The 24715-nt window shown below is 41.0% G+C and overlaps 1 protein-coding gene across 2 annotated transcripts in view; it reads right to left on the bottom strand.

Moving 5' to 3' along the window:
- TEX2 (testis expressed 2) overlaps window positions 1-24715 on the bottom strand; it is a 45235-nt gene extending 20520 nt beyond the window's left edge. The window contains exons 1-2 of one of the 2 annotated variants that reach the window (XM_088176749.1): window positions 24591-24715; window positions 4759-6410 (exon numbers count right to left, since the gene is read on the bottom strand). In XM_088176749.1, coding sequence (XP_088032875.1) covers window positions 4759-6384 — 1626 coding nt within the window. In that variant the 5' untranslated portion in view covers window positions 6385-6410; window positions 24591-24715. Of the gene's footprint in view, window positions 1-4758; window positions 6411-24527 lie in introns of both variants that reach the window. The other variant, XM_088176750.1, reaches the window with a different exon arrangement.

Below are 24715 nucleotides of genomic sequence, written 5' to 3'. Positions count from 1 at the left end.
TTTTTTTCTTACAGTGGGTTATACACTACTCCCATGTAGGAAATACAATGCATGAGGAAGAGTTTTCTATAAGCCATCAAATTCTGCACAGCAGGGCTGATGTAGGTTTGAGGCACATCCTATCTCCTTCCTAGAAATTATTTAGCCAAGACATCTTTGAGCAGACAGCAATTAATTTTCAGCTAGGAACTCCAGCTGGACTTAGTGAAGCACAAGAACATCACGTGAGCTGCCCAAAGCCACCGTATGCAGGAACTGGAATATCCATATGGCCCTGAGATCTCTGGAGCAACTCCCACCTGCCCCTCATCACATCTCCAAGCTATTTCTAGCTCAGACAAAGTCTGGAGCCTGCAGCCAGGCAAACATACAGATGGGAATTTGCTGCCTCAGAAGTTTCTTGCCTTCTCCTGGAAGGCCGTTCAGCCAACACTGCAGCAGCTGGCACAGAGTGGAAGGGCTGGAGAGTGGGGCACTATAGGAAGTTTGGTCACAGGAGCCATTTCTCTAAGTCTAATAAGCTATCTATCTGCAGTAGAAAGGTTGGAAACTTATGGGCACATATGGGTAGCCAGGAAGGAAGGTCAGACTGCACCTGACATTCCTTTCACGGGGGGCTAGAGATGGAACTGTGATGAAAACAAGGAGTGATTCAGTCATCGAAATCTTGACTTCCCTGTGCCAAATTAAGAAGCAAAAATCCCTCCTGCTTTTCTGATCCCTACCATGTGCCCAGGCTTTCCAGTTCAAACAAATGGATTAGCTGTACAATCTGCCAAACACACGATTCTCACACCCTGTAGTGCCTCTCCTGCTCACCCATAACCCAACAGAAGAGCAAACACAGCACAACCACCAGGTTATCAGCAACTGAAGTACCAAGTTTAGGTTTAAGTATTTGAGATTTTATTTTCAGACAGTCAGGATGAAAGAGACAACCCTCCTTGGGGACAAAATTTTAGTTTTCTAATTTCTAAGGATGAAGTTTCTTCTTCGCACTTGATAGTCAAGTTATTTTGTTAGAGATAAACTGCATGGCTGACAGTAAAATGTTAATGCTTCACTAAATGATGAATCTTCACTCTATTAATGAATCTGAAAATGTGTGGCAGCTGCAGGAATTTTATCTAACAGCTCTAAAGGAGGTAACAACACCACCTGCCTGCTCATCTCAGTGACCTTCAGTTCTGGAAATTGTTTCACCTAGAGAAGGTTATCCAAGAAGCACATAAAGTCGTTCCGAAGTTCCTGCACTTTAAAAACAATTTCAGCAGAAATACCTCTGCCTCTCTTTTTGCAAAACCAAATTGGAACAAAAGATTCACAGCCCATAGAAACTGTTTTGCAATGCACCCAAACAGAGAAGTTGTGTTACTTTAATGTGCTAGCAACAGATAAATTCTCCCCAAACTACTGAAGCAACAATGGATTTCCTTGTGTAGGAGAGGAGTGACTGTAGGATAGGTTTTCTCTGTTCTAGCAAAGTTGTTAAAATAAGAAATTTAGTAATTGTGGGAGGACAATGAGCACAGTCATATGGCACTGTGCAGCTGCTGCCCATTGACACTGATCCTGTGATCTCCATTCAGGAAGGTCAGCAGTGGCTCCACACTCCCAGCTGAAAGCAGAACGTGCGTGGCCATGAGGCTGGGAACCCCCCAGAGCAGGGAGCACTGCAGGGCTGGGCAGCACCGCGGCTTTCCCAGCTCAGGGCACAGCCACAATCCACAGCTGCTGCCACTGCTCCAGCCCTGGCAACACTCAGCTCTGTGGGACATGGCCACCTACAAAAACTGGTTCAAAATCTTCCCCCCCAATTTGATTTTTCTCTTGCCTGACTCTGAGCTCCCAGTTTTTTATTCAAAGTGCAGTTCAATAGAATAATTCATGTAAGAACTGCACAGTCAAGCCTTTTTAGTGTTACTTATTTACTTGTCTCAGATGTGTTACAGCATAACCTGAGAGGGGAGGGTGGGGAGAATTGGAGAAGATCCTTATGAAGCACCCAGAGGGCTGGGGGCACAGACCAGATCTGTGGGTAAAAGTAAATTAAAATCATTACTTATGATACTTTCAACTACATAAATAAAAGAATCAGCCACTTTCACAATACAAGCCCAAACCTCGATTAAAACTGTCTCTAAAGCTTCCTAGTGATATTAACTGCTTAAAAGCCATGAGAGAAAAAGAGAATGCATTTTTTGAGCTTCATTCACAGGGAATACAGAGAGATAAAAAGGGTCTGAGATAGGAGAAGCAAGCATCACCTTAACTGGAAAAAACACTTGTCTGCCAGAGGCCACTATCAAACATGAAATCCCTTGGATAGTACTCAGGAATGGCATGCTGATAAAAAGCCTCCACTTTCTGTACAGCTGTGGCTCAAAACCTCCACTTCTCCAGCAGGCACTGCCACTGTGTTTTCCTGTAAGTTCTTTCTAATGGAAAAGGTAAATTTTTCATTTCCATTTTAGCTGTTACTTAAAACCTTTCGTATCAGCCAGCACAACACAAGAGAATGCACAGTTGAAAGGGCAAGAAGGAAGTTAGAAAACACTAATGGATTAAAGAAGGAAAAAATGTGGGCAGAGAAAAAAAAATAAAAATATAAGGAAGCCAGAGAACTGAAAACTAGGAGAATAGGCAGATACAAAAACATGCAATGAAGATGCAGGGATTTTGTGCATTTTCTGGTTGGGGGATGTTTTCCCCCAGTACCAAGGACATTTGACTGAAGTACACTGACTGACAGGCACCTATAGAAACACACCAACACAGTCATTTATTTTCTCCCACTGCCAAGAAACACTTTTGTGGGAGACAATAACCTGCTCAAGTTTTTCAGCAATTGCCAAGGGGAATTTTGCACTAGTTTTCAAAACCTGGGAAATGCAGACTTCTCAAACAATGTTTACATGAGGGAGAATGCACGCATGCTTGTACAGAAATAGCTGGACAGCAGCTTGGCAGGATTTCAACTCCTTGAGACCCATATGAAGGGATCTTACTCAGAGCATTTATCATTTGCATGAGAGCAGTCCAGGCCAGAATATCAGACCAACAAGTTCTGAAGAGAACATCAAGTTTGATTTTCCTATATTCCCCTGAGTTTTGTTACAGATTAAGTCTTTAGCTGCCTTTTCAGAAGATTTAAGCTGTCCAGTACTCATTTTGACAGATGCAAATAGAAAATAGTTGTATGAAGTGGGAATAATAACTTGCAATCTGCTAAATCATATTATATTATGTTACACTACACCATGGCCACTGAGTTGGTTTTATAACTCCTGGAGCATTTACATACTCAAGACAATTACTTGTGTGTTATAAGCACAAGAAATATATCAGGTCATAAAAACCATTCATCTCCATTTATACAGACTTCTCTACACTGTTCATTTCTTGCCTACAGCTGTTTTCATAAGATGTAACTCCTCAATAAAAGCATTAAAATATAATTTAAAGGTTCCTGACTAAAAGCTGACATCTCAGAGACACCTGCTAATAATGAATATCAGGATCTTTACTGGCTCTCAGTTATCGAGGAAGGGTCTTGGCTCCAAATAACAAGGACTGAACTGAAAGTTTGGAACAATTTGTACATGGGAGCAGCAGGTAATTCAGTTGGGCAGAAAGGAGTGTTCAGTCTGAATTCACTACAGCAAATAATAACCACAACTAGTATCATTCACAAAAAAGGGAACACCAAGGTAGAATAAGGGCTAGACATGCAACTGCCACCTTCATGCAACAAAAGTAGAGTTTTATATTCTGTTTCTCTAACTTTTCAGTTACTTAAAGACACATGGAATTAGCCATCAATACATTATACATTGTACAGTATATACCCATCTGAATTTAAATTCATGAAACCTTTGTGCTGTTACAATTGGAGATGCACCTTCAAAAAGCTCAATTTATGCCTCCACAAATACTGTGATAAGCATGTGATATCAAGTTAAGGTTACACCACCAGCACTCAGAAATGCTTCTGCTGCACATCAGAAACCAGTAGATGTTTTCTTGCTCAGAATTCTGCAATTGGGAAAATATTACTTTAATTCATCACAGATGGAGATTAGGAAGGCAGGACAGGGACCAGAAGCACTAAAGGAACAGAGGGGTTGGATGGATCACAGCTGGACAGGCAGCAAAGTGACACACAAAGTGACAGCAACTTGCAATATCTCAACAAGTGGAGGGCAGAGAGCAGGAAGGACAAACTTTCATTTAAAACCCAGCTCTCAGACACATTTTGCTGAACTGTAATTCCTACTCCCATTTCAATCAGCTTATTTTTGAGGAGGACCCATATGCTCTCCAACTCTCTATGCTCTACAATGCTTTTGTCTCTGCTTATGAACAGACCAGAGCAGAAAAATTACTGCCTAGACAGAAAAATATCCCAGAAACAAAATACATCTCCCAAGATGCAGCCTCAAGCATGAATGTTATTTTACACACGAAACTTTGACACCACATGCTCTCAGTAGTTCAGCTGGATCGTTCCAAATCCATCAGCAAAGCCATTTGCCCTTTTACTTTTGAAGAAATTCCATTTTCTACTAATTCCTAAAGACACTGAAGTCTTATATATTCTTGGATACCAAACCATTTGTGCCCTTGCCAAAGTGAGTTGACCCTAAAAACTATTTACAAATGGGGACATTTCAGCTCATTTACACACTCAGGATAAATCTAGCTTGCTCCTTCTACCCAAAATAATGCAGACACACACACAAAATGCCATGACCTCACCTTCAGTATTTCAGGTTCTTTGATGTCTAGAGCTCCTGTATTCCATTGCTTTTTCATGCTTTTATGGAATTTGAGATACTCATGAGTACGTGGAGTAAGAAGCCAAATCACACAGACAGCTACCATAAATCCAAGGGCCATTCCAAGTAAAAGTCCACTTAAATAGCCAGGGAGAGGGATAATAAGGTAAGCATAGACTAATAGTACTAGTAAGTATAAAGTTTTCACTGGTATTTTGGGCTGTTGCACATCCAGATTATTTTCATCTTCACTACTGAGCATAGTAACAGTTTCCTCAGTCATCTGGGAATCAACCACAGTTTCAGCAGGTTTATCAGTTTTGCTTTCCTCCTCTAGCAAGAGAAAGTCTTCAGAATACAGTTCACAAAACTCCTCATCCTCCCTGCTCACCAGTGCTGACAATGAACATTTTTCAAGTACGAGTGAAGGTTTTGACCCCATGTCCTTTGTGCTTGCAGACTGAGAGCTTTTGGTCTCCATCTCTTTTGCAAGTTCTTCTGCCCCTCTTGACTGATCACTCTTAGTCAGATTTAAGTCACTCCCAGAGAAGTCCCCTTCAGAATCACACTCCTCTTCCTTAATGCTGTAGTTGTTATTGCTTTCCAAATGGCCATTCAAACTGGAAAGGTTTGAGAGTTCTGAAGCACTTGAAGATAAGGCTTTGGGCCTGTGGCTACTACTTTCATCACCCATTATTTTACTGAGCAGCTGAAGAGGCTCATAGATGACCTCAGAAAGGCGTCTTTTTGTATCTTCGATTTTAGCTTCCATTTCAGGTACTTTAAAAAAGGAACGAGTGTCGGAGGGGGATGTTAATGGAGAGGAGGGGGCAGTTTTAGAATCACCACCTGTAGCTCGAGGTTGAGTGAACTGTTTGAACAGATGCAAATTCAGTTTTGAGTCGGGCCTATAAGACACAGCTTCAGACTCCTGTTTAGAAGTGTCTGTAGACAGAGATTTCACCAAGGTTTTCATTAACTGTCTATGTCGCAGCGGTGGGGTGGGTTCTTTTGGTTCCACTTCTGTTGAAAAGGACTTGACTAAGCCCTTAAAAGGCTTTGAACTAGAAACTGCAGATGATCCACTAGAGCAGGCAACTGATCTGGAAGGGGATGAGGATGGGGAAGACAGACTGGATTTCTGTTCCACAGGTGGTGCTGCCGCACCTGATGTGCCAAATGTGTGACATGAGTGGGACGACGGAGACAGGACTGGTGGCACTGCACTGAGTATTTGGGATGGGGAAGGAGAGTCCAAGAGCTTTACAGTTTCTGCAGTTGGCAGAACTGCAGGTGATGAGGACAGTGGTGATGCAGAGTTGGCCATGTTAAGCGAGGTAGCTGGACCAAAAAGGTCATGGCCGGTATGCTCAAAGCAGAGGTCTTCCTTGGCTTCAAGTGCTGTTACAATGCTTTGGTCATCTAGTTCCTCATCAAGAAACTCTTTAAACTCCTCTTCCTCCTCTTCTTCCTCCTTCCCAAATGCAGAGAAATGAATAGTGATGGTTTCTCGGGACACAGATCGTTGGACCTGCACTTTTGGTGTTGACTGCTTTGAGGACATTTCACCGGTTTTCTCTGCATGGCTACTGTTCCGACTTGTCATTGCAGGTTCCAGAGATGTGTCAGAGTCTGGGAAGAAAACATAACACAACATTAAATGCATTTTTCCTCCCTTCAAATACTCTTATTTTCAAGCATTAAACCAAACACAATTTTACATAGGAAAAAATCCCAAACCAACTTACACTAACAAAAAAACAAGAAGCAGGAGATGCCTATGCTCAAAATTACAGATCTAGGTCACTGTGTGCTACTTAACATATTTCTGCATACCACAAAATGGCAGTATTGACACACACCTGGCTGTTAAAATAATTTTCAAGTGCCCTGAAATTACAGTTCATCTCTGAAGCATCACCTTTTTTTTTTCCCCTACCAGTTATACCTCTGACTTCCAGAGCCTCATCCCACCCCAACACACTGAAATTTTTCACTCCTAACTCTCAGTCTCTTCTACATGCAACACTTAATGCTTTATACCTTACAAATAAAGCAAATGTGAAACTCAAAGCAAGGTCAGATATATGTAAAGGTTGTTGTGTGGGGAGCACATTATTTAAGCATTTTATTGACCCATGAAAGTGAATTTAACATATATTTATATGGAGAGGAAATAGCATGGATTTAAACCAAGGCACTGGTGACCATACACAGAGATGGACCAGGAATTACAGGATTAGCTCTGCCTCTCCAGCTGGGAGGCAGCACTTTATCTCCACTGCCAGGACAGCGAGTTTACCACTTCAGTAACTGAATTATTTTTCAGAAGCTGTTAAAATGCTGTAATCAAACTGTCAAGCTGAATTAATGCGAGGCCTTTGCTGACGTCTAAAGAGCAGTTCAGAAGAATGATTATGTGGTGGTGAAGAAATTGCACTTCACAAACAGTTGGGATATCAGATTGTATTATCCAGCAAGCCAGCCACCTGTTCAGCACCATCATCCTACTAAAGGCTGCAGCCCTTTCTGTATCCTAGCAGAGCTGTGCATGTAAACATTTTTTAACCTGTCACTAAACTAAGCTGAGTTAAACATTTTAAAACAGTTCAGAGTGACTGTCTGTCCACAACTTCCTACATGCTATAGCTGTCCATTTTATAGCTCCTAAATTGTTGACAATTCCTTGCTTCTTCCATTATTTGTCAACTTCCCAAGCAGGCTGTACGGAAGGAGCTGGATGTTAACCTGCTTCATACAAAGCCTTCAGAAATTTCATTTTCAGGGTCTGGTTTTTTTAAGTCTAATTTCTGCTGCATATGACAAGGAGCCAGTTCAGGTTCAAGGGACCTAAAAAAACCATTCACACCCTGGTCAAGCTTTCACTTGACATCTCACCCTTGCTCTGACAACTGCTTAGGAGATAAAATCTCTTCCTAAAGATCACTTCTGACTTCAGCTTTTATCATGCAATAGTTTTCTTCTGTCCTCTCCAAAATCCATCTGACCCATCCAAGTAGCAGCATTAACAGAGAATCCTTTCAGTAATGGAGAAGTGCCTCCAGCCTGGCTGGGGCTCAGCAGGTTGTTGTATTTCTTAAGGTTTACTACATCTGTGGATCAAGTAGATATTTACCCAAACATTAAGAACTCCCAGTTACCTGAAGTTTACATACACAGTCACCTGTATGTATAACTTGGTGAGTGCTAAGGTTGCTAAGAAATTTGGTCTCTCATTTCCCTGTTGGATTTGCACAATCACCAGCAGACAGAATCCATGCTTCTGTCTGCTGTCCACCATAGACATGGTTCCATTTCCAACAGTTCAGATTGCAAATTGCCACATCTTTTGGAGAAACACACCCAAATTTATTTTGGAGAGGGGGAAAAATACTACTGGACAAGATATTTATCCAACCTAATTTCCATAGTGCTGGGCCATCAGCTATCACACGTTTAATATTTTGGCAGAGTTGTGAAACTGCAAAACTAACACACCAAAACTTCAAAGTATAAAAACCCTACACGTTTTCCAGGTCACTGAGCCATCACAACACTATACACTAAGGAAAGAAAAAACAAACAAAAATGCCACAAATATAATAACAAAATCCCCCTTGCACACAATGCTATTGGCATCAGTTTGACCCTTTCTCTTCTGCTCTTCAGCATTAACCTTCCATCAGCAATCCAGGAAAGCAGGAGAAAAAGATTAGCAATTCCCCTTCCCCCAAACAGCATTTTCACTGTGGCATTTTGTATCAGCTAGAACTTCATGGGTTTGGATAGCTCTTTAGCACACTGTGTTTACACTGAACATTAATTAGCTCGTGTTTAAACACCAGTTGCCATGCTGTGCTAATGCAGTGCTAATGACCTGAAACAGATGAACTTGCACACGCCAAACGGACTGAAAAGAGATTTTACTGCTTACCAAACAAGCACGATTTTCTTAACATCATGATTAACTCAACAGAGAAAGGAAGTAAATTCTTGATTAGCTAGTATTTGCCTACCTTAAGCACGTTACTGTACCACGAATTATGTCATATAAAAGAACATGCTTCCAATCCATTCCTGAACACAATCTCTGTTTTATTATGGAGGATCTGGACTATCATTTTGCTTTTTATTCCCAAAGTAGATTCTGAGAAGTTTTTCCTTGACAGCTCTTTCAGTAGGTGTTAGGTTGTGATAGAGCTATTTAATCAGGCTCTTGAACCATACATTTTTCCCCCTTAAATAATTTTTACAGATTTACTTCTTACTCATTTCCTCATTTTCTCATTTCTTACTCATTTTCCTCACTCATTTCCTTCCCCTAGTCCTCAGCTCCTCTCCCAGCTCTCTGAAGACCTGATGTTCCAGCCTCACCATTTGAAGTGTCACAATTCCAAACTAATTGTTTGGATTTGATATTGGTACTTGCAGAATTAGATTATACTGGTACTTGCAGAAACACAGGTTTTCACTGGTCCTTCTTTTGAAGGTCACACTGTTCAACATTCTCTGGCTTTTCTGGTATTGATTCTGAAGATCCATGGTATCAGTTTTATTTATGTGGCAGGCTCATAAATAAACTATTACTAGAGTAGTAGTCTTGCATCCTCAGGCTTCAAATTATTCAAAACATGAACTTCTACCCGGAAGGGAAGAAGGCTGCTCAGAAAATAATTCCTTTTCCCCAAAGGTTTGGAGTTCAGATGCTGTTGCAGGGTGGAATGAGATCGCTGCCAATCAACTGCTGCCATTTCCACTTCTGACCTCAAGGCATCCCCATCCCCACAGAAGAGCAGTTTACAATCCTCACCTACAGGCACTGCTTTTAAAGCTCCAACAACATGAGACACTGATCCAGGCAAACAGGGAATGCAGCTGCCTGGGACAGACAGCATTCCTCACCCAGCCCTCTCCTGTGAGCAGGGAGAGCGGTGCTGGAGCTGAGGATGTTTTTTTGCCTGGGTGACAACACATCCCCACCATGCTGTGACGCACCTGGTGACAAACGGGGACACCCAGGGAGAGGCCAGGTGTGGGTTAGGCCATGACACCTCTTCTAAGTGTCACTGCAGTAACTATGCTCTTTCCAGAAATGACTAATTGGGAGTTCACAGAAGAGCCAAGCACCCAGCAATGTGTCCTTCTGCCCAGCAGCATCAACACCCAACTGTTCCTTTCCCCTGCAGGGGACAAACACAGCCCACCCTTCACACAGCACCTGTTCACAGCACTGAGAAAACACACAGTCCATCCAAGAGCCTTAGACAATTATCCCACCAACTTTATACAGCAAAGCAATTATTTTCACATTAACAATTTAAAAAGTGATTCAAACAACAAAGCAGCAAGCTAGGAACTAACTTTAAAGGTCAAAGTTGCATATAACACACTTAGTCATAATCATTCAGTAGGAGAAACAGGCCAGATTGGGTAACTAAATTCACATGCTTTGCAGCAGCCAACTAATCCAATCACATTGCTATTACTTATTGCAACATCTTCATGAGGGGGAAAGGGTGCATGGTACTATATTAGCAAAATCCTTCCAGAAAAATGTGCAGCAAGGTTCAACACTTGTACTTCTGTTGCTACTAAACACAGACAAAAAAATGTGTTTCCCACAAAACAGAAATTCCTTTCCTCCTAAGTAAAGGAAAAGCCTTACAGGTTATTAAAAAGCACTGCAATACTTTCACCTGTATCTGACAGTTGCACCAGAAGAACAAGTCCTAAATGCTGTTCAGGAAACAACTAATTTGATTAATGATAATGCTACAAATCAACTTCATACAGATTACCACGGCTGTTCACAGGGAAAGATGTTTCTCACTGGTTATGCCTCTGCTTTCCCCAGTAGCCCTCACTCGTCCAACAGGCTGCTCCTGCTTTGGCAGACTGGGAAAAAACCACAATTGTTCTTTAGGATTCATGGGGTATTTTTATCATTTTGGCTTACATGACAGTAATTTTCAAGTGTCAGACTCAAAACAGGTAGACACTTCATACCCTAAATCTACCCTGCATTTGGCAGGAAGGAGAAGCAGTATATTTGTTTTAGACAATCTCTGCAGCCTCCATGTGGAGTGACATTTTATATTAACAGGAACAGGACCCCATTAACACATTACAGCCACGTTCCAAAGCAGGCCAGCAGCACATTAAATCTTTCTCAGACAGGGAACACCTGCACAAGGCAATATGATCTGAAACTCATATGCTCACAGAAGTTCTAGATTCTGTTTGATTTACTAGAGATTCAACCAGTATCTGCCTTCCAACACTGAGATAATGTGGGAGAACTGCTGCAATTCTTTGTAGTTATTTAAAATAAGTAACAGAGCTCTCAGGATCAGACAAAATTTTCTGTTAAGAACAAGAAGTCTTCATTTCAGGTCCCTGAATGAATGAAGCACAATATCAGTGAAAAGTACTACTTTGCTACAGAAGTAATCTAGAAAGCCAATTCCCATTTAGCCCAGAATGCCCTCCCTGAAGCAGAGAGCACAGCTGCTGGGACATTATCTGTCACATGGATTTCATCTCATTCAGCAGATCTATACCATAGAAGACAAAAAACCAAAGGGACAGAAAATGCAAAATTCAACGTTCTTTCCTATCCCCATTCAAATTTCTAATTATGATCAATTAAATTCCCTTGGCATCTCCATGAGTTAATGTATTCCATAGTTAACATCCATTGTTCCTTTTACATCCACCAGTCATTACTTTTAAATGAACTACAGAGCCAGGGCTGGTAATTACTATCAAACAATAGCCCTGTGAAACCTTCCTGTCAGGGATCCAGTTACCCAGCCTGCAGATAAGGCTTTAAAGCTCAGTTTCCATCAGGATCAAGAAGGAAGTTTTGCTTCACTTTCCAATTCATGCAACTGGATTTGAGATACAAAGGTGGAGGGGAATAGGGGGAAAAAAAGCCCAACAAAAACTGTTTTAAATTCAGGGCAGAATGAAAAAGTTGATATCAATATCAAGTACTATTAAAAGACTGTAGTGTTGAGCAGAGGCCAATCCCAGATCATGGCCAAAACTGATGGTGCCACCCACTATGGATCATAACATAAACACACAGCACATCCCCCTGACACAGCAACCCAGGTCAGACCATTAAGCTGGATGAGAACTTAAACATTTCCAGCAGGAGTTCTCTGAGCATCACTAAAAAACCCAAACATTTTTGTGCAAGTGCTTTTAAGTTCAGAACAATTTAAGTTAAATAATCAGCACTTAAGTATGCTTAGGGATACTTAAAAAGAGAATCCTAGGCAAGATTTTAATGTCTTGTCAATGAGATTATACTTTTAATGAAAATTATAAACCTATCAAAGAGACGAATAAGAGTCATTCTAAGGCCAGGACAGAAAGTCAAGTAAAATTGCAACGGTAAATAAGGAGCCTTCAAAACTACTGGAATTTTGTTGCAGATAAAATTACTGGAATTTGTTGCTGCTCCTGAGGTCCCCAAGCTTGTCTTTAAATACTTCAAAAATAATCAAACAAATTGTTTAATGTTAGCTAAGTGAGTGTCTTCTATATTAACATTTTCCCCAAAGACTTAAGAAAGGTTAGGTACCACCTTAGTTCCTCTGCCTTTATGGATAAAAGAATAATAATTAATTTCCTAATCTCCTTCCATGACATGCCACTTCCCAAAAACTTTAAAAGCTGCACTACAGTCCCATTTTAACAAACACAAAAGGCTAAGCAGTTAAAGGTTCTCCAGAAACTCAGAAAAATCTAATTTCTTCTTATTTAGTGATTTTCTGAAGGCTGAAGTGAAACAGCATTTTAAAGAAATCCAACATTTTCCCTAGTAGAAGAAATAAAAGAAGTTTTAGGCAAAGCTCTGCTCTTTGGAATAGATTCAAACTACACCAGAGTATAATTATATCAAAGAACATTTACTCCCAGTTGGCACAATAAGAATTAATAAAAATTCTGGTACATATATAATACTTTCTCCATTCATGTGCTCTCCTCCTATGAACTATATTCTTATTTATCATTTGTAATTGCATGCAACAGTTAGTACCTTTTCATTCCAAAACATTCCCCATTAAACAGTTCAAAGGGACCTTTTATTAGTTCTCAGAACAAAATAAAATAGTAACAAACCACCACCATATCTCCCTCACCACCACCACCACAGATTTTGGGGTTTTAGTCATTTCCTATAACATATATTGCTGTCTTTAAAATTATGTTAAAATATGCGTTTTTTCCAGGTAGCTAGTTGCTGGCATCAAAGTTACCTAAAAATCTAATTTGGCCACAAGTGAGAAGAGAAATGCCCCAGAAAAAGAAAAGTTTACAGACCTATATCTGAAATTTCTGTGGCAAGGGATTCAGAAATAGACACATTAAATTAAAACAAGGGCAAACTCAGAGCCAGCCTAAAGCCAGCTCTTCCCACTTTTCTCAAACTGCTGTAATTCTCTTCAGTCACCCTGGCAAGTCAAAGGAGGGCAAAAAAACCCCAACAATGGTTTTACAGTTCTGAGCAATAAATATATAACTGCTGTATTTGTTCTCTTCTAAAAGGGAGGAGAGTCTACATCAGAATCTTCTGGTGCTGCATCTCAACAGAACATGCTGGATTTCTGTAATAACAAAGCATCAAAAGCTTACACATAAAAAATTACATCCTGTGGAAAGGGTAAATGGTGAGGTAAAACTGTGCAGAATCGTAACTCACTCTCTTATCTCGGTAGGAAAAAAAAAAAATCACCTCCTCATTAATCTGCTAAAAGATTATCTAAAACCTCCATGGATTAATCCACAGCTGAAAACTCTGCCCACATCTCCGATTAAATTAAAGGTCCCTATGAAATCTTTAGGGGAAATTTTTGACCGAGTGACTCAGAGAAAAGCATGTTTCCAAAATTAAGTAAAATAAGGTGCCCTGAATCCTAAATTTAAAAGGACTTATCAGAATTGTCTTGCAGGATCTTTTTTTCCCAGTGCAAATGCACATCAATAGGTAGAACTGCCTACAGGTAGCAAGTGAGCATTCAAGGACTTCTTACATTTACATTCATTTCCCTAACAAAAAAAATTCCATCAATAGTCACAGTACCTGCCAAGGTAAAACAACCACCACACATCTTCACATGAAAAGGTTTTAAAAATAAACAGGCTTGTCCACATGAGGCTAAACTCAGATACACAGAGGAGCAGCACAAATTAACTCAAACTCTAGGTCCCCATGTAAAATGTAGTTATGAGAGATTATTAGAAAAGGAATGGAATCTACAGATTTACCCATAGGTATCTAAAGACATCTTTTTTTTCAGGGGATTTTTAATGATCAATCAAATTTTGTGTTTCTTATGTATAGCCTTCATTTTAATTTCATGTTCTGTAGAGGATTAGGATGCAAGGTGCTTTATGGCTTTTTAACCTGACAGGACAAAACACAGTACACAATCATGGTTTCATTAGGTCTCAGAGATGTTTTCAAAATTACAGAAGGGGATATTCTCTGGTATTATTAAGTAAGACTAAAACATTTAATACTTGAAAGTATTTAGTTTTGGACCTAGCACATCCCTAAGAAGCAAGGTAATAACTCTTCAAATAAAATAAACAATTAGAAAAAACAGGCAAAGATCTACAGACCAGCCAGCTGGCACAAGCCAAAACAAAAACAACTAAAAAAACAAGGCTATTTTCAGAAAGCTGAAATTGTCTAAGGAAGGGAGGAAGGCTACATTTATATTTAATACAAATATATATTCATAATATTCATACCTAGCTAGAAAGGCAGTTGTACTTAACACATGAAAATTAATTATCTTAAAGCACCTGGAGTTAGAGAGCAAGCTGCAAATATTAACATAGAGAACTGCTGTCAGAGAGCACATTGATTACAAGTGTTCACCTCCTTGTGTCTCATCTATCCAAGGAAAAGTGTCTTTGATCAATGCAGAAAATGCATTTATGACAGATCAGGATTTCTCAAAGCTTCTGCAAGAAGAGTGTCCAAAGGACAGAAACAGTTAGGGAAAGGCCAACAAACAGGACTTCAAAACATGCAAGTCTTTTCAGAGCTGCCATCAAGTTTGAGAAGTGGTGGGACCAAAGTAATTCAACACCAAAGTCAAACTTCTCTGCGGTTTCTTTAAAATCATTTTTCCCCGCACCTAAAAGAGGTAGTCCTGCCAATCACTCCATGAATGGTCTCTCCTGTCACTGGATTCCATGAAAAAATTAATAGAGAGAGGTTTTACCAGCATTTGCTGCTACCTGGAAACTGCAAAAGAAACATAAATCAGCACCACACGAACAGAAAAGCTCTTTGTGATCTAATTTTGGAAGAAAATGGATTACAATTCCAGACATCTCTGAAAGCCCTTTGCAGGTAATCATGTTATTTTTAGTTTCAGTATTATTAGGAGAATGAGAAAAAATTTGCTTTAATTTACCTAACTGAAGAGCAGTGTTCACAAAGATTATAGAACAAGTTAGATCATAAAGAGCCACTAACACCTTAAAGCAGCAAGGACTGATAACCACATTAATATAGCTCTAGAATCACACATATTTTAGGCAAGAACTATGCAGAGATCATAAACTACTGATGACAGCTCCTGTGCTTAAAATATTTAAATATCTAATTCACAGAAAGAGCCATAGAAAGTTACAAAAAACCCTCTAAAGAATCTTTGTCCTAAGAATAGCCAGAAAATAAAATGTCAGATTTGGAATTGGCGAGTACTAGACATTTCTCTCTCTGCTTAAGGCAACACTGATCTTATTCAGATTTATGTTCAACTCAGATACCTAGAAACTAAAATGAAGAAGTCCAGCAGCACTGTGGTTTTCCAGCTGGAGGACACAGAGTGATGAGCACAGGACAACATCCAAGACACTGAAATGGAACCCAGATGGCCCCAAACCACCTGAATTTTTACCATGCTAAGGACAAAGCATTTTGCTTATTTTAAAAAGCCAAAAACCCAAGCAAACACACAAACACTGCTGACCCTCAATGAGCAAAGATATTAAGTGAGGCTCAATGAAAACATTAGGACAGACAACCCAGACCTCCCCAGCTTCCCAAGTGACTGTCACGATATAAGGGGCTCTTGGGAGCTTTTCAGATTGTCAAAAGCTTCTAGAGCCTTGCAATTGTTACATACATTTCAGTATCATCTCTCAATGACTAATTTTGAATTAAATAATGGCTTAAGTATTTTATGATTAAAAATACTGGACTCTGAGACAGACACAGAAACACTCAAATGCACAGAGCTGAAGCAACTGTACAATTCCTTGTTATTCTATTAGAGTACATTCTAGTATTTCACAAAATCCACAGAAGCATTAAGGCAAAAACTAATATGTGGCAAAAGCATTCCCACATGTGTTTTCACATAAATACATTTTCTTGTTTTTCCCACAGTATTTGTAACTCTAAGCATTTCAAGGTGTAAACTTATTACTTGACAGACATTGGCAAGAATTTTCCCTGGACTTTGTTATTCAGAACATGAAAGAGGCCTTGCCACAAACAGCACTGAAATCAAAGGCAGCAGCTCCATCTGCATTCCCCTCTGTTTCTTGCATTACACACAGAAGAGAGAGGTATTTAATGAATCAGTGAGATATACTCAAAACTTCCTGGTGGTTTGGTTTTGGGTTGCTTTTCTGTTTTTTTTTTTCCAGGAGCAATGGAGGTAAGTTCTATTTCTAACAGCTGCAATACACTTTAATTGCAACATCTGACAGGTCAATTACAGATTGTGTGACCTTAACAGCTGCTTCACAGGCCTGACTCCCATTGAAACCAACTGAGTCAGAAAATGATGAGCACCTCCCACAACATATTTTTTTATGCCTAATTGCTAAGAAACCATGGGAGGTAGATACATGAAAAAAAAAACCCCAACTTTGCTGGCATTCTGAATTTAAATGATCATTTTACTGGAAAGTAAAGACACCATATTGCTCATCAGGAGAAAGGAAGTGAGTATACAGAGGGTACTAGTGAGGTCCTAGTGCATATGGGGATCCTCCCTACCCTGTTTTTCTCTCTTAAAATGTGGTACTGATAACAAGACTGCAAGGATAATTTGTCATGTGAATACTCAAAAAAAAAAAAAAAAAAAAAAGCAGACAAAATAAGATTGGAAATAACATAAACAGAAGTCTCCTCTCTTCTTTTTTCAGCAGCACGGATCTACCCCAACATGGTCCTTCCCTGTGTGAATCAGGCCACCAGTGTGAAATTAAAGAAAAATAAAATTTTCCTTAAAAGCTTTAAATTTATTAAAGGTTTTCTGAACTTTTCAGCAGTCTTTGAGAAGTGTTCTCACCCATTACTCATTTTCTCTCAACTTTTGCTCCTCTGTGGTTTAATTCAGTCATAGCACACAGACACAGGTCCTTAATTTAGTGGAAGGCCTACTCAGGTAGGCCAGTACAATGGGACTTCTGTAAATGAAATCACTCCTCCAGAATTCTATTTCAGAGAGGTACATACTAAATTTTGACCAGCTACATAGGGAGCTGTAAAACACACACACACAAAGATCTCACTGCTGAGAACAATAATCAGCATAGTTGTCTCCAGGAATTTCATCTGACAACCCTACAAGCTGAAAAGTAAAAAGGTCAGCAAGTGCGTGTCTTGTAATAATACACACCAAAATTCACCAGTTACCTGCTGAATTCACAGTGCAATCTGAACAGCTTAAAAAATTGTAATGAATTTTTAAGAACTCCAGTTCTACTTTACATTCAAGCTGTATTCATACAAACTCTCTATTGTCATTCTCCTTTGCAATTACTTCTTTGTAAAAAAGAGCTGTCTTCCCTTTCTTATCCTATATTTGGTATTCAATAAACAGGTACCATCAGTGTAATGTTTGTCCAGGAAATGCCTTCAACACTATAAATAATTTCCACAGTCTCAACCAGTTAAACAGTTAAGGGTGAATGCACTCTCCTCTATGTGGGTTACATTTTGTGCACACACAGGCACAGAAAGTGTCATTAAAGCAGCTTCAAGGAAATTAATTTAAGGTCATAAATTTTAAGGTCTTCATTTGCTGTGAGATAAAAGAACAGCAAAACCCACCAGATGAATTCAAAAGGGCAAAGGGAAATAAGTGTCTTTGAGCCATATCCTGCCTTGTCCAATTATAGAATTATGCAGGCAAGTTTAATTTCAGGCATAGGGCAATGCTTCTACAACCATGCTTAATTCATCCACCAGGCATTTGTTTATCAGAGTCAAGCTCTGAACTGCAAGCACTGTGAGCAGGTTTGTGGCATGCACAGCACACACTCGTCAGGGTGTGGGTGTGTAAACGACGCTTTTAATTGCTCAGAGAGGTCAGGGCAGAGAAGCCAAGCAGGAGTGGCAGCTCAGGTTCTCTTCAGGATAAGGTGACAAAATAGTGAGGACTGAAGGGTGAGGAAGCTGCTCCCATCCCTACAGAGCTGCCTCTGCTGTGCTCTGTACAATGAAGGCTTTAGAGACAATGCTGGTCACTCTTTTGGGGACAGTGCAAGTGGAAACGCACACACGGGATGGAAATCTCTCACCTCCATTTGTCACCACCCCGTGAGACAAGCTCCTCTCTGTGAAAACGAGGAACAGCCTCCACACCCCCTCAAAAATTCTCCCAGCTCTGTGAAGATCAGAAGTGTTATGCCAACAGACAATCCCTTCTTCAGCAGCCTGAGATCTGAACAGACCACACAAACCAGCATGGATTTGGCTGGGGTTACAAGAGAAGGAGGCTCGAGAAGCCACTGTTCACACCTCACTCATTTGTGTCTACAAAGAAGTTTGCAAAACAGTCAGCCCATGGTATTTTTACTGGTAAATGCACTGCTTAGGGCAGCTGAATGGAAGAAGCAGATTAAAAATACATTTCCCGAGAAAGCAAAACCACTCATGGTGCAGCACCACAATTTACTCATTTTTATAATTTCAATTGTGAAGTTTTAACTTGGTAAAAAGAATGATAGCTATCAAGACAGGATTTAGAAGTAAATTGGAAAGTTGGCCCAACTAATCAGAAAAGCAAAGGTTCATAAAATCTGTTTAATACTCAAAAACCATTGCATACATACATCTCAAACCAGCATGACAAAAGAAATGTAGAGCCACACAACTAAATATTTACATTCTTAAATACAACACACCTCTTAGTGCCACTCACAGAGCTTTCTGAAACTGTCAGGCACTGCTTTCAGCTTGCCTGAAATCTCTCAGCAGTATTAAGGCTTCTGGGAACACTTGGCCTGTTGGCATAAAGGGAATGATAAAAGGGAATAACAAAATAGGAGAAAGTTTGTATGCACAGCTGGTCCATTCTCCATCCACATCTCTTGCTACTCACCAAAAATAACATATAAACAGAAGAGTAACACTTTTTCCTTTTCTATAAAAATACTTTTGTCACGCATTTGCTCAGAAGGTTTATTCAAAACCTGGCAGAGCATTTACTAACCAGCACACTTCTGAGCTGACAGACATTCAGGATTATCTTCCCCTTAGTTCTTTCCACTTCTCCCAATTCCTTTGTTTAATACTTCAAGTCAAGTTGAAAAGGAAGAAGTGTGGAAGTGATTCGACAAAAAGAAACGCTACTGAGGAGGTCCTACAAAGATAAGCCTTACCAAACGTCACAGCAGCTCCAAACAAGATATGAATTGTACATATCACTTTCATTTCTCACCCAAGTACATTTATTTATGTGACCAACCCCAAGCATTACACAAGAGTACTAGGAAAGAAAGTGAAGCCACTCAGTGCAATAGGAATGACAGATACATATTAAGCAAGCAGAAAGGTAATGCCCAGCTTGGAAAGCATCCAGGGAGAAATCTTCACCTTGCCCTGGCCACAGTGGGGCAGGCAGATGGGAACAAGAAGTGGGAGGTGATGCAGGCAGGGCTGTGGGAATGCTCGGCAAGGCCATCGCTCCTGCCTCAGCTGGAGGAGTCTGGGGTGGATCCCTGGCAGAGCCCAGTGCAGGCAGGCTCTGGATACTGGGGGGTTCAGAAGACAAGGAAGCAGAACATGCTGCAGCTCACAGGCAGGAGACAGCGAGCACAACTCAGACAAGTTCCACTGTCTCTCCATGTCACATGTTCGGCAACATTTCCTACCCACCTCCCACAGCACAGGCGTGTGAGCAGCACCAGCTCCTTTCCCGCACAGAGACTTCATTCTTTGAGCCTGTCTGGGCTCATAAAAACAAAACGGTTTTATTTTCTCAGTCTTTATCCTGATTTCCAGGGAAACAGAATGTTTTTTACATCTCTCTATGTAATTTCAGATCAGAATTTCACTGCAGCTCATGACAGGTCACACTGACATTTCACTCCTCTGCCATCTGCTTTGAAATTCCCAGTATCAAAGGAGTCCGTACCTTTGTGCTTATAATTTTGCAGTCCTATTTTACAACCGAAGTGTAAACAAAACACATGAAATCCAGAGTGAGATCTAGTCTTGTAGCTCTGTCTTCTATTTCTACCATTAAAACCCAATACAGTGATTTTCTGGCTCAAACAGATCCTTTAAAAGAGCACTTCAATGACTGAATAACCATTTTCATACTCTTAAAAGATATCCTATTCTAAGCTTGACGATCCCACCTTCTCACAGCTCCAAGACACAACCCTTCAGGACATGCAATGCAGTCACAGTACTAAGGGACATTCTCCTGCAATATTCCTGTCATCCAACACCAGCAGGGTCAGAGAGCACAACATTTTAGAAACCACCGAGACACTGGGTAATGAATATTAAAGCCGGGTTCACACGATTCATTTCTGCTGCCCTCCTGGCCTTTATGGGAAAACACCACTGTTTACCTTGTTTATTGATCTTCTGTTATCCATTGTACATCAGTCCTCTTCCCTTTTGGAACCCCAACTGCACTAGGTATTGATTTGGACTTTGCATAGCAGAGTAACACACCTTACTGTCAGGAGAGGACAGAGTTAAAACAAATAGGAAAGACAACAAACAGAGGAGTTTTGAGGAGCAGAAAGGCAAGATCAGAGAATAAACCCTTTTATATCATTATATTCTCCTGTCTCTCCAAAGACATTAACTAACAACTGGCTTCAACAGAGACAACAATACCTGGAGAATAAATATGACTGATAAATAACACACTGGAACTCCTCTCTTCCCAGAGGGTGAAGCAGGAAGAAAAAAAAACAGCAAAACTTACAAGGATTACTGCACACTGCAGACACCTCAGTCACTCTAACCTACTCTACCATCAAAATTTGCTCCTTTGCTTCCTTTCTCTCACCATTTTCAACAGAAGCAAGACTGGCCTTGGCTAACACAGGAAGTCTTCAAGCAATGCCTCTCAGATTCTTTAATTGAGCAATTTCAACTTAAGACACTTGGTTTTTATTTTTCAGAGATAATGGTCATCAAAGAGTCCATTAAAGGAAAGTATGAAAAAGGCAGACTCTGCATTACCAAACTGGTCTGACTGGGAGTCCTGCACTACACTAGTTGTATTGTTACTGTGCTGACCAAGGAGAGATTTTGCTCTGCACAGACTCAAGCTCATGAAACCAAGTTAGCACATGGCAGCCTCCAGTGCAGAACTCCAATAAGGTCTTGTGCAAAAGAATGTAAAAATCATCTTAAAAGACTTAAAATTCCATTTGTCAAGCACGTAAATACTTTAGGACCTGTGGTACACAAAGCCTGGCCCAGATCCAAGCAAATCCATTCATGTATAGCCCTTCTGAAGAGGACACTACCTCAAGTGCTGTGTCTGCAGGAGGTCAAATCTCACCCCTCACAATGCTCTGGGGGAGCAGGGGCTGAGGCTGCTGGGTGAGAATAAATCCTCACAGCCAATGCACAACCTTCAGGTCTTGTTGTCTTAATCTGGAAATGGGATTTTGATCAATTATTATTAACTTTCCACCTTCAAACTTCTGTGCTTGCCATGTTAACAGAAGTTTTATAGAAGCCAACCTCCAAGAAGAGATAATTCACAATTCTGTCAAGAACAGCTGATAATATATTTTCATGACATGACAATTGGGATTTTTGTCCAGAAAAGATGATTAATTCAACCACTTGCAGTACAAAACTCCCCCAAACCAAACCCTTTACTTTGTGAATCTGAACCATTTAGTACAATCCTCTACAATAAGGAGTGATACACTTTTTTTTCTTTTGGTATCAACAGTTCTAACATGATATTGTTCTCTCAGTAGCTCAATGTTCTACCCTCCTCCGCCTTGAAAGCACAACACATCCTTTCAAGTGTCCACTCTGCATTATTTAAAAATGTTCATGGCCTTTATAAGGCACATATGGCATCCTTGTGCAATTCCAGAGCTGGTTTCTACTCTGAATACATCTCTTCTAATACAATACACACTCATGATAGCTCACGGAATTAACTCTTATCTTTATTTCTCTAATCTCTAAGCCTACATTATGCTCTCATTTTCCAGCATACACTGTCATCTGATTGTTTCATTTAGGGCAGTAAGGGTTTCTAGAACATGAGGCCTTTATTCATGGATGTATGTTTTAGAGCACACTGAATTAGCATTACTACAGTGGACATCTGATACCACAATTTCTAGCTTACCAAAGGAAAAAAATAAAAATCCAGAGATTTGAGGGAGTTTTCCAAGCTCCAGGACTGCGTTTAAGACCAGAATTTAATTACCTTCCCCTCCATTCTTTTGAAACCTAGTTTATCCTACTAAACAGCCTTTATTTTTCTTCAGCTCCCAGGCAGGCATCAGTTACACTCTCTGCACACTCAGCACCACAATTTATTCATCTCGAGCAGAAACTGGCTAAAGATCAGTCCTTGAGAGCAGGACAGGGGAACACGTCCTTACCTATGGCCACTGCCACGCCTGTGACTGGTCACCTTCGCTCACACAGTGTAACTCTGGTGGCCTTTTAGATGTGCTATTAAAAAACCCTTCTGGTTTCATCATATGGAGTTGGCTTGAGTTGGCACAGAAGATCGAGGCAGAGCAGCACAATCCCCAAATCCATCACCTAAAAAGCTGTTTGAATGCAACAACGCATCCTCAGTCCTCCAGCTACACCATTTTAAATGTATTTCAGTTGTATTAGCCTTTTATTTGCTAACTAAGTTTCCCTATCTCCCATTCCTTTGTTTACATACCTACCACAACAGAGAAATGACTGGCATTACACGTTATGTCCAGGCTTCTTGTTCCACATTCTTTACTTTGAAAACCAGTTGGTTTAGAGGTTCTTTAGTTAGAAACAGCTAAGCATTTGGTATTAAAAGCTAGAAGTCCTAAGAGTTGTTATCACAGAAAAAGAAATATGCAATTAACACACACTATTGGGCTGCATCCTTCTTCAAGTTTTAACTTCGGAGTTTTTTCAATTTTTTTTTTTTTAAATAGCTCATTTCAATAAATTCTTTGCATGAACCAGAAGTGTTGCTCACAAGAGTTCAGCTTGCCAGTACAACTCCCAGGTGATACCATACCCCAGCAAATTCCAGAGTAAGACCTCTGAGCACAGAATCAACTTCTTAGTCTTTTTCTCAAGGGAGAAAGCACTCTGCACTGCTTTAGGAACACTACCTCAAGCCTCAGCACTACTTGGAGCATAATTAATATGCCACCCACAACACAGCACCTTGTTGGATCAGCTCTGAAGTCAGACAGAACCGTAACCTCCCATAAATCATAAAACAGCATGATGTCAGAGTCTTTAAAAGTCAATTTTAACATCCTAAATCACTAGTTTACCCTTTTACGCTTAAGGTAAAGTGCTTTTACCTCTCATTTAGTATATTTTCAGTTCCAAGAAAATCAAAACAGGGTACTCACACTGCCTGAATTTTATTCAGTTTAGGAATATTAAGTTATTTTAGAACTAAAACCACAAGACTTTCTTGTAAAAATATTCACCCCTGAAATTGGGATCATGCCTTATTTTTCCTGAGTTACACAGGAATATCATCTTGAAAGAGGAGTATGACAAAGCATCTTAACGGAAGATAATACAGAACTGAAGACTAATGTTAATTTATCTTATGGTTATAATACTTAAGTTGCATACAGAAGTTTAAATTAACCTCCACCGTGTACTTCATTTCCCAAAATTATGGTCAGGAGTTCCTCAAGACATCTGCTGACAGATAGAAATCAGCAAGTTGAGCAGGAACTTTAACACACGCTGAAGAGACACAGTACACAGGTTTAGCCCCTGAACTACAATAAAGATAACACAGATGACACTGAAAATTACGAGAAGCAGAAACCAAGGAGCCGACAGCTGGGGCAAGAGAGAGGAAACAATTTTCGTAGACAGGAAACCTCTCGCCTTTGGTGGTAAAAGCCAACTGAAAAATTCTCCCCCGTTTCCAGCAGAAGTGACCGCTGCCGCCTCCTCTGCCGCTTGTTTTTAAGGTATCGCTCGTACTCCGGCAGCTCCTGCCCAGCTGCACGCCCGGCTCGGCAAACGCCGCTCCCGCTCCCGCGCCGAGGGGCAGCGGCTCCATCCCGCCCGGCCCCGCTCCGGCCCGGCCCGGCCCCGCTCCCCGCGGGCTCCCGGCTCTCCCCCGTCCGCCATCCGCCCTGCCCGGCCCCGGGAGCCGCCCGCGGCCCGGCCCGACCGCCGCCCTCGGCCCCTGCGCTCCTCCCTGCCCGCAGCCCGCGGGGACCGGCGGGCGCTGCCGGTGCGGGGCCGCCGGCCGCCCTCACGGCACTGCCCGGCCCCCTCACCTCAGCCGCGGCTCTCGGCACTGCCCGGCCCCCTCAGCTCTCGGCACTGCCCCTGCCCCTCACCTCAGCCGCGGCTCATGGCACTGGCCGCTCCTGCCCGCGCCGGGCAGCGGCAGCAGCGGGGAGGCGGCGGCGCCGCCAATCCGGGCCCCGCGGGGGGACGGGCCTGCCCGAGCCGCCGCAGCGCC

This window comes from Sturnus vulgaris, chromosome 20, assembly GCF_052056855.1.
Source record: "Sturnus vulgaris isolate bStuVul1 chromosome 20, bStuVul1.hap1, whole genome shotgun sequence".
Taxonomy (NCBI): domain Eukaryota; kingdom Metazoa; phylum Chordata; class Aves; order Passeriformes; family Sturnidae; genus Sturnus; species Sturnus vulgaris.
The sequence above is the reverse complement of the archived record's forward strand: the minus strand, read 5'-3'. Positions and strand labels throughout refer to the sequence as shown.